Below are 10,935 nucleotides of genomic sequence, written 5' to 3'. Positions count from 1 at the left end.
TAGAAATGAACAGTCGGCTAAACGGCGTCGGTTTACAAGTGACTGAAGGTGGAATTTTTTGCATTGATTTATATAATTCTCTGACCTGTATGGTATATTGAGCCGATAACATAAAAATCTTATAAAACGTTTCTGAATGCTCTCTAAGCGATCAATATATTTGTCATAGCGTGGGTTCCAAATTTGTGATGCATACTCAAGGTGACTTCTTACAAATGCACAATAAAGAATTTTAAGTGTTTTACCTTTTTTAAAGCACTTGGATATTCTCATCACAAATCCTAAGGCTTTTGACGCTTTAGCAACTACTTGTTCAATGTGACTGTCAAATAAAAGCTTAGAATCGTGATAGACACCAAGAATTATACCATATTATAAGAAATCTATTGAGAATGTAGTGGATTACTGCTCAGCAACCGCACAGGTTGATTCATCAAGGTTGTGTTGTGGATGTGTGGCCATGTAGTACAAGTATTAAGTCTCACAGAAAATAATAAGGTCACAGGTATTTAACAATAATCAAGAGGCAACCTGTGAAGAGTCTTCCGAAGTTGTTCCACAAAAGGGGAGGATCCCTACAATCAGACTTGCAGCGTGTTACAAATGTCCCGCGTCGACTGCGCGAGTGTCGCGAACTACTTGCACGACTAGCGGAGCTGTCCGACATTTATTAAACATTTGTTGCAACTTGCTATGTGAATTTCTTGTGTTAGTATTTCAGGGTTAAGAAATGCTCGTTGTGAATGCTTTTGAAGAAAGTTCTCTGTGAAATCCCTTAAAATTAAAGCTTATTAAAGTATATGTCTTAGGATAACGTTTGAGTGGTTTTCACAAATTGAAAAAGTCTGTTATAGCGGATAGTGGCAGGTGTAAGGTGGCAGATCAGTGATGAAGAAAGTAGAGAACAAAGACGAAGAGGAGATTAAAAAGCCCTGTCAGATATGGATAAGTTCGTAAAATATTTTACAGCAACACAGTATATTCTTGACTTTTCAGTTTTTTGGGATATTAGTATCGAAACAGGAAATTAAATACAAAATTGATTTATGAATATTAATACAGTCTATATATTTCATTCCATAGCCATTAAGTCATAGTGATTAATTATTGGTCTCCTAATTTATATTCGATACCTGCACCGTGTCTATAAAATATATGACAAACATTTTTGGTGATACTACCTTGACTTTTGTAAAGACACAATTTTTTCAAAACTATCTCTTTTTTGTCTTGTAAAATCTCTTTGTCAACGAATATAAATTAATAATAAGCAAATCAGCCTCATTATTGTAAATGTAGGTATCATTTGGGCATTCATTTTGTCTATATCTTATTTCACAATTTTGCCATCCTCAAAATTATTTGGGAATTTTCTTATTAATTGCTTGCTGGCACTAATTATCGCTTCATAGAATGTATTTGTTTTTAATTGCGATTCGAACTTTTCACAATGTTCGAAAAGGGTCGGGTATAGGAATTTCAACTCCGCGTGGTCTAGTGTGGGGAAAAAGTGATGCAGAGCATGATCGCCAAACCGAGTAATCGATTTAAAATGGTTGCCCGCGTAATCGATTCTCTCGACTATGGCATCCAGCTGGTGGAGGCCCCAATCGATGTTTTCGTCCCTGAAAAAACATAGATAAATCGTTTTTAATAAATCACTTAATGTTTGTAATAAATAAGGACAGTTACATAACATCGAAGGTCGCGATCAACCTCATGCTTCATACGTTTTTTATTTTATGTTACCAAGAATTACACCGTACATTTTTGTGCTCATTTATAAATTACCCAAGTAGCACAAAACTGTTGCTTAAGAGCTTTAGAGCCAATCCGATTACTACTAAAGGTGCCAAGCTCAAGCGCCAGAGCGTGCTCTACAGACCTTATGCAGCAGCTTTGCAGCCAAAGGGGCACAACTTCATAGTAGAGGCATAAAAGCGATACAGGAGCGGCAACTAATAATTAACATCATACTAAAGCTCTTATGGCGATGATTGAATGAATGACAAATTTAGCCGAATGAAGAAAACTTCACTGATCGTTCACCTTGTCTCTCATTTATAAAATATATTTGTTGTTCCTAAGTCAGACATTACTGAATACAAATAAATATTAAGTGAAGGTAAGTGTTTTTGAGCTATATTTTGTATTATATGGTAAGTAGCTACAAACGCAGATCAGTTTATCGTGAATATAGTTGATATTGTTGAAGTATTTTTAACGCGCCTCAATAATTACCTCAGAATATCGTAAAATATATAAATTATTATTATATAAATATTTTTGTATCACATACCTACACGATATTGAAATTACATACTGGACTACATTCGTTTTTAGTAAGTTGCTTGATCGATATTTAGATACATTTTACTACAAATGCGATAAAAACCTATTAATTTCTCGATTACTAATAAATAATTATCTTGTAAACATGGCATCCATTGAAAGCAGCTTTAAGTTACAACTTCAACCTTAAAAACTCCTCTCTGCGCGTCATAGCGCTAAGTTTCACTCTTCTGAAGGTCCAAGTAATATCTGTACCACTATTGCAGTTCAAGTCTGCACTGTGATACTGCAGATATCAAACCACACTATTAATGGCTACTTGTTTAGAGATCCGTAGAAGTCGTTGGAAACTCTATAATACGATGATATATTATTCTTAATTGTTTAACACTAAATTACTATGTGTTACCTTGTTTTCAGAGTACCGTTCAAAATAATTCAAACTTACAATGCACAACAAAATAAACAAGAACTTTGCATCTGTCCATCTAAATGGGAAAAACGGAGTGTTTCACTATACTTGAGAGTAAATAAATGGAGCTACTGATTTTTTTTATATTCTTGAATAATTACATATTTTCTGTTATATGTTTTTTTTACTTCAAAACAAACATTATTTTTCCTCTGTAACTGATTCGTTATCAGTAATTGAGAAAACAAAATCTACAGGACCCTTGCTTGTGTTTGTGAATAAAATAACAGAATGTATCCAAATGAGCAGGCAATGTCTATTAATCTCCTGCTTCTATTGTGGAGCCTTAATGTGGCTATAAGTAGAACAGAGGTTCAAATTCCTACTTAAGCCTGCACAAAAGAACAAATCACTTCTGCAATGGAACCTTTAGTGGCAGAAAAGTGATAAATATATCTTTTATACAGTTCCGTTAAAAAGTCTACAATTAGAGTCTTTATGCAGTTGTAACGCGTACATCAGCGGCAATAGAAACTTTTTAGCAGCTTTAACCTTTAACATAATGGTTTGAACTCTCTCTTAAAGATGTAGGCTGCAAATGGGTTGTCGAATGATCTCTTGTAAAACCTAGAGTGACATTGGTTCAGTTTCTGCTGCCTTAAGTGATATTTACAGCTATGAGCAGCTACGGAAGCAATAGTAGAACTTAATGTTACTTTCGGAACCCCTAAAGCACTACTGTACAGCTAACGGTTGCAAAATAGGCTGCTATTTCCACCAGTGTGCTAGTTGGGTAATTTCATGTCAATGCCTTCAATATAGATTGACATGAAAAGGATTCAGAACATGTATTTTTCGTACAAAGGCATTTCTTTGAAAGATTTAGGAATTTGTTACATTGGTATATCGTCTGTTGTAGTCATCTATCAAAGTGATTAACTTCGGAATACTGTTTATTATTTTTCGTATTTTATTCCACGAAAAAGGTTTGATGTATGATTTACGGCAAGCGAAATATAGATGGTTCCAACACTATCAAAGAGACGATTTAAATAGTTTATCAAATCAACGAGACCTTTATCGATAGGAAAGCTGAATCGAGTGTTTCAAAGGTGTTCGTAGTAAAAGTTAATTGTAATTAAAGTGAAAGGTGCAGTTTGAACGGACACAAGTTGGCTCAGTTTAGCAGGATGGTTCCGGCGATAAAACTTCAATCGACTGCAGGTAAATTGCAGCTGCTAATTGGTGTAACGTTCAATTTGTCGCCTTTTGAGGATGAAACTAAAATACACAATATACATTAAAGGCTCGTATTTCGTAACGACGGCTACAAATATTTAGTCTGTAAGTATGTACATATTACCGTAAAAGGTCGTTGTGAAATCATTGAAAAGGCTTATGATTTATCTTCCAGCAGCTTATTTTAAAAAAAAGGAAGTGAACCATTGTTGAGTCATGTGCATTTTCTGTTTTGCCAATCCGTGTAAATATTTAACGTTTTAAAGAACTGTGTGTTTACGTTAATTTCGGGGTTTTCCTAAAGTTCGACTGGAGGGTAAACCGTATTTTTGAATGTGTATGTAATCGTTTGTAGTTTAGAAGCAGTAGATGCAAAAGTAAATTTGTTTTAGCCAACAAGAAATAATATTATATCGCGGAAGGTAGGTATATTAGCATAACTTTTATACTTAATAAAAATGTAGATGCAATTTTCGAGAACAATGGTAGATTAAGGCTTGTGAAATCAATTAAAATTAATTACTTGGAATTCAAGAAATAATCATAAAAATTATGTAAAAAAAAAACTGTAATTGAACTCCTCAAGCAAAGACTAAAGCTTCAGGTTGAAATAATATTTATCCTTGAGATCTATTGTATAACAAATCCAATCCATAGAATAGAATAGGTCTTTATTTGCTTAGAATGTAGGTACATACAAAATGGGATGGTACATAATACAATAGGTTCCGTGTACATTTTGCCTTGTTGGCATGCAAATTTTAATGCAGTAATTATTATACAATATTGTTTAAGGCAAATAGATTATTTTTCAAGACACGTGTAATAGGCATTTATCAACAAGAAACTTTGTGAAACATTTTTTAAATTTCATCAATGGCAGGTTTTTCATTTAATGAGGAATTTTATTAAAGATAACAGGAGCCATACCGATAACGCTTTTTTTTTAATAAGCTAGTTTTAAATTTGCCTGTGGATAGCAAGTGCTGATATTGAGATCCTAATGCTGTATTTCGTTTTCTAGATTCTGATAGTGTTGTAAATAAATTTCGGTTCGCTATAACAAATAAATGATAATTCTAGGATATAGAGTGATGGGAACGACTATTCCTTTTTTATTAATATAATACAACCCTAGCCAAAATCAACCAAAAAGGTTATCTCACCTGGGAATATCACCTTCAAAAAAGTTTCTATGGCTGTGATGGCCAGCTGTCAACCCGAATAATATGAAAAAGAAACTGGCTGGTAGCAACGTCATCAGCCATACAGCAATGGTCCAGTGAAAAGGAAGACCTCCCATTAGGTACATCCAGGTAGGTATCGTGAAGGGTATCAAGTTCTTCCAACTTAAAGATTTACCTTCATGGTTCGTTGCGCAGAGAACCAACCTGAAAATTTTAGAATTTAATTTTTATACCTACTTGGTTCAGTTTCTGCCACCCTAAGTGATATTTACAGCTATGGCAAAAGTAGAACTTAAAGAGACTTTCTGAACCCCTAAAGCGCTATTGAACAGCTAAAAGTTGCAAAATAGGCTGCTATATCCACTAGTGTGCCAGTTGGGCAGTTAGCGTTCTTTATCATAATTATTGTCAATAATTTAAGGAGTAGCGGTTTGTCCTATTTATGAGACGGGCTTGATTTAGTTACCATAATATTGGATAAGACATATCATTGTGTATGTTTAAGGCATTTATGGCCTTACTACAAAAACTTTAACAACTGTTTTACACTTGTCTAAAAAAAATGTGGCTCCAAAATGAACCTTATGTCATAATTTGACATTTTTTTAGACAAGTCTTAAACTGACGTTAAAAAGTTTTTGTGGTAAGACGGTTAATGTTTTTGTACTTTCTAACATTAGGAAGGCAACAATAGTACTTAATAGTAAGTAAAATATTTATATACGCATCTATAAGGCGATAGTATAGTATGCACTTAATAAGCTATAGGATTTATGTATCGATGTGCCAATGAACCCAACGCAACATTTATTGACCTCTCCATACCGTCGGACCTTGAACCGTTGTAACATATAAACTTAATTAATAACATCGTCTTGTAACTCGAAAATATACCGTTACAAACATAGCCTTAAGGCTATGTTTGAAACGGTATATTTTCTTACTTTTCTTTTTCTTCCTGTGGCTACTTAGTACTGTTTTAAGGGATCAGAGATTGTCAACTATTGCAACATTTGTGGCATTGTTCTACATACGTAAACATATCTTTTTAAAATATAAGTTAATATCAGACTTTTTGTGCTCATTTCCTTTGGTCAAGTTTAAACTGATTAAATTATGATTAATTTTTGCATTGGAAAGTGAAATTAACAGTTCTTGATGATATATAAAATTTTGGTTCTTTACAATATTTAAAACAATAGGTACTTACTCATTAATAAGCCATGTAATAAACGACAATGCATAAATGATTGGGTAGTAGAAGGCGCCCATTTGAGCCCATATAGGTTTGTCCTTATATGGTAGGAACTGCAGGAATGGTTCTATCATAGATAGTTCCAAATCTTGGGCTGTGTTGGTGTGCAGATGATGGGACATCACGTGAGATATCCGCCAGTCACTGGAAAAAAACAATTACAAATGTTATAATAACTTTATATTTATCAATTCTGATTGAGTTTAAGCTTTATTGAGTGATCCTTAGGTATAAGAGCATACACCTATCGGCTGTTCTCGAGGGTTCCACCTACATCTCGGAACATTTACTGAAATTACGTATAAAAGTAGCCTACGTATGCCTTTCTCAGGCTCTAGACTATCAGTTCAGCAAACATTGAAATCGGTGCAATAGTTTTGTTGCGATAGACACAGTAAAATTCACATTTATAATACCTTTAACTAAGGATTATGTATTTTCTCAGGCATGAGAAATTCCGGGAGGCCTGTGTTATTAATATTTGGATACTCACAACATGAGAGCTGTTGTGGTATAATGTCCGTGTGGTAGAATATAGTAGTATCTAGTAGGTATGCTTCAACTTGTACCTTGAGCTTGGACTAGTTTTTCCCAACTTTGTGTGGACTTTGAGCTATTATTCATCATATATAAGCATAACGTTGAAGTAACAATGGACTTTCGTTCTGTATCTAGTTGTATATTTAACTTTTTGGGATGAACTATCACATTATTTATTATTGCGCTTTAATGTATTTGGTAATTTTTTTTAAGGCGAATGTTACAACTGGTTGCAGGAAATATTATTAATAGGAGTTTATCGTATCGCATTTAAATTGAACTTTCCGAGTAAAACTTTGAGCTATAGTGTAAGCGCGATCGATAAGATCCCGCCTCATTTCTATTGATACTATAATCAAACCAACATAATATAACCATATTATTTTGAATTTCCCATCGAACAAAACACCTCAAATGCAAGAAATAGTTTCTTTTGAAAATTGAAAAAAAAAACACGTTACATTGTAAGCATCTATTAGCTGGCAATTACTCTTTACCTCTTTACTCTGTGGTTTTCATGTTCGAGGCCGTAGCTCAAGTCCAAGGCAATCGTAGATATTAGAATTTATACCTAATGCTTTATTGTCACTCTGATTGCGGTAGTAGTATTTTTTTTAGTCTTTGTCTTGACGTTAGTATGATCGATGTATAATACCTTTTTTTGGTAGCAGTGCTACCACATTTCAATAAATTATGCAATGCATAGCAAATATGGCGACCGAGTTCAAGGGAAGTATAAATATTATGAGTTTATTTTAAGCTTGTCCACTTTTAGTAATCGCTCACATTCATATCGTAAAAATACTTAAAAATCCAGTCTTACCTGTACGACATTCCTCCTAAATTAAACAAGTACATTCGCCAACTGTCGCTTCTATGGAAATAATTATGGGCACAAGATACAACAGAACAAAGAAAGAAACTGTTGAATAGTGTCAATGTCGCGCCGAGAAGAAAACTCTCTCTCCAGCCCCAGCAACTCAAAGGGCTTAATACTATGACAGCCAGGAGTAAGGAGTCCGTCACAAAGTCACTTTTTTTTCTTAAATCCTTTGGTATTTCAGGCAGTTGGGCCATAACCTTCAATTTCAAAGTCTTGAAGAATCCATCCTCCTTGAATGTGAATGGCTGGTTTCTGGGTTTAGTTGTCTTTCTTATGAAAAATTTTGGTAATAAAGTCTCTGCTACTCCTTTTAGATGATGTGTTTCAAATGCTTCTGTGATGTCTGTGCCCTGAAGAATGAAAAATATGTTAGGATGGTTTATTTTTAAATAAAGATTCAAATCAGACTCATTAGGAATGAGCGTTGTTAATGTGAATTATACAATCCATTCACAATTTACTTGTTTGTGTAGAATAAGTGTTCTGCTTGTATTGAACAACAAACCACTGGGTATATTACCACAAATGGAATTGACAGTTAATTACCATAATACACCGTTAAATTCATAAATAATTGAAGGTAAGGCGTATTGTCAAATGGCAATGGAATTATGTTTATCATTGTTTATTACTTAGTTACTATTCGTATTAAGACAGATGCCAATCCAGATGCATTAAGCATGCTGGAGTGACTATTTCATGAGGCAATATAATCTTGATGAAGCATTTATTTATTATGCCTGATTTGGTAATCCCAGATCTTTCCATTAAGTTAAAACTGAACATCATGCAAACCTTGTTACAAAGTAGATACTGCTACATGTAATGCATATTATAAAACGATTTGTATTTTATCTAAAAACATTATGAAGTTAGTTTTGCTCCTACCATCTACATGATTATATCCATTACCTATAACTACATACGTATAATAACGATATTTCTTCAATAAAACCACTTTTTTCGATCAAAGGAACCGTACAGCTATTAATAGAAACCGCTTGACCGGGCTAATAAATTAATAAACAATGAGTATATTCGTCTATTGTTCACTTCGTGAAAGCTTATTACTGTTTTTATCGATAGTTGGTTCTTCTCGTCGCTTCGCAAACTCGATACACAACCCATTCTTAGTGAACGTTTGCAATACAAAATGAATCAACGTATGAAAATCACAAAAAGTATCATCAAAATAATTTGATAAGGAAATCTGCAAAGAATGCTCGTGTTCCAGGTCGCTCATTCGGTCATTACGAGTGTGCTGAGTAATACACGAGTACCACCGGTCCAAGAAATTTGAACCCTTTTTTGTAACAAATAGCAAGTTCTGTGTATGTGTACTAACCTTAGTGGCAGTAATCCACTCGGAACCTCCAGGATGTGCTGACACGAAGTCAGTTAAATCATACAAGTTGTCATGTATCCTCCACAGATCTTCGGCGCCGTCCTGCACCCGCTTTCCTTTGATCCAGTTCTGGGTGGATTTTGGCGCCACATCGCGGAATATCGGATACTCCAATTGGGGGAAGCTTTTCTGTCGTCTTCTCTCTATCTGTTCGGTATCAGGCGCCATCTTGTCTTGGTACTGTGAATTTACAAGGAATCTAATAGAGGAATAAAATATAGACAAGAAGGTTTAGGGTAAAGTTTTTTTTTTTTTAAGCTATTGCATAGCTTCTATCGCAGGCCTTGAGCGCGGGGACCAAATCCAGAAATTCCGTAACGAAAAAACCTCACGCTCCCCACTCCGACGGGCACGGAGGTGTGGCTTGTAGGCCGTGCGTAATCGTCTAACGTCGTGTCAGTTCGGCAGTCTTCGACACGGCGCTATGTGTCGTGCGATTAGACGTATTGTACGACTTTACGGAACTCGCCCGAATCGAGACGAGCTGCTCCGAAATCGGACAAATACAATACAGAATGCTATGCAATAGCTTTACCGTGGCAGTCCCCAAGTGCCACACGTATTTTTTGTGATTAGTTCAGGCTAGAATTGGACTAATTAAAATTGAGTAATTATTGTGTAATAATGTTTTAGTTACTCATAAAATTAAATGGAGTTAATAATATTTAATCAACTACATGATGAGTCAATTTTGACTAAAATACGTTTTTAATGCTCAGTCCATCAAACCGGTGTCCATTATAAAAATCCATTTTTATAACTGACTATTCATTAATAGGTATTCGAATCTATTTTGGAGTTTAGTACCTATACCAAGATTATTTATATATTTTTATTACGACTAGATTTAAATTCGGAAAACATGTGTTAAGTAGGTACATGTTTTATAATGTGTTATCAGATGATGGGGTTTTTTTGTAAAGATTTTTTCGTAGAACCATTGACGTTAGTGTTAACGAAATGACCACCAGTTTGGTATAAATTGTTTGTGGGTTAATTCCATAAAAACAAATTGACGTAGGTAAATGCGATTATGATGATGAAATTATGTTTAAAAAAGATGTTGTTCTATGATTAAGTTCTGATTTACTATGTATGTTTGTTTACGAGTTAGGGATTATAGTAGTTTTATAGATAAACTTTTTATATAACTTAATTTACCACATTTTGAGTATAGTTATCTGCAAATGCTTAATTTGTTTCTTTCCATTCTTAATATGCTATAAGTATGCAGTGTAGACCAGCGTTAATTTTTTGTTCATTATTTTATTAGGTTCTAATTTTTTGCAGTGGATACACGTGAGGCACGTTTAAGTGGTTTTGTACAAAAACAGTTAGTAAAAAGTTTTGATCGTTATAGTTTTGATTACGTGTTTTGTTTTAAAAGAATTACAGTAAAAAATAAAGTTATTAAGACTGCAAAGCATGGGCTGGCTTTGCTACAAAATTAAGGCTGAAACTGTAACTAGAGACCGTGATTAAGCTGCGAATGTAGGTACTATCAGCGAGTAATGGAACATTTGAAAACGTTAAGAAAACAAAGATTTTGTTGAACTCAGATTAACATCAAATGGCTAGGTACCTGTTATCGAAACAATTAACCTTCACTGTTTTTTTACTGGAATCAAAAAGCAACAAAAAAATCTGAATTATTCATATTATTTGGTAATATGTCTTATAATTTAAACTTAAATTATGATGTAGGTAGGTACTAACTGGTAG

General features: G+C 34.1%; 1 protein-coding gene across 1 annotated transcript; it reads right to left on the bottom strand.

Annotated features, from left to right (window-relative positions):
* Positions 1 to 1,330: 1,330 nt before the first annotated feature.
* On the bottom strand, positions 1,331 to 9,381 carry LOC124632037 (cytochrome b5-related protein-like). Its single transcript, XM_047166690.1, has 5 exons — positions 9,154 to 9,381; positions 7,749 to 8,158; positions 6,341 to 6,529; positions 5,110 to 5,334; positions 1,331 to 1,625 (listed from the first exon to the last, which is right to left on the bottom strand). The coding sequence occupies exons 1-5, from the start codon at positions 9,379 to 9,381 to the stop codon at positions 1,331 to 1,333; spliced, it is 1,347 nt and encodes a 448-aa protein (XP_047022646.1).
* Between the last annotated feature and the right edge of the window lie 1,554 nt (positions 9,382 to 10,935).

Source organism: Helicoverpa zea, chromosome 7 (genome assembly GCF_022581195.2).
Source record: "Helicoverpa zea isolate HzStark_Cry1AcR chromosome 7, ilHelZeax1.1, whole genome shotgun sequence".
NCBI classification, from domain to species: Eukaryota; Metazoa; Arthropoda; class Insecta; order Lepidoptera; family Noctuidae; genus Helicoverpa; species Helicoverpa zea.
Note: the sequence above shows the minus strand (reverse complement) of the source record. Positions and strands in the feature narration are given on the sequence as shown.

What these genes read in the sequence shown, in the direction of transcription:
- LOC124632037 (XM_047166690.1), bottom strand. Translation starts at nt 9,381, where the DNA reads ATGGCGCCTGATACCGAACAGATAGAGAGAAGACGACAGAAAAGCTTC. An exon ending in AGTGGATTACTGCCACTAAG is followed by an intron (nt 8,159 to 9,153) that starts GTTAGTACACAT and finishes TTCATTCTTCAG; the next exon opens with GGCACAGACATCACAGAAGC. An exon ending in ATTACATGGCTTATTAATGA is followed by an intron (nt 5,335 to 6,340) that starts GTAAGTACCTAT and finishes TAAAATTTTCAG; the next exon opens with GTTGGTTCTCTGCGCAACGA.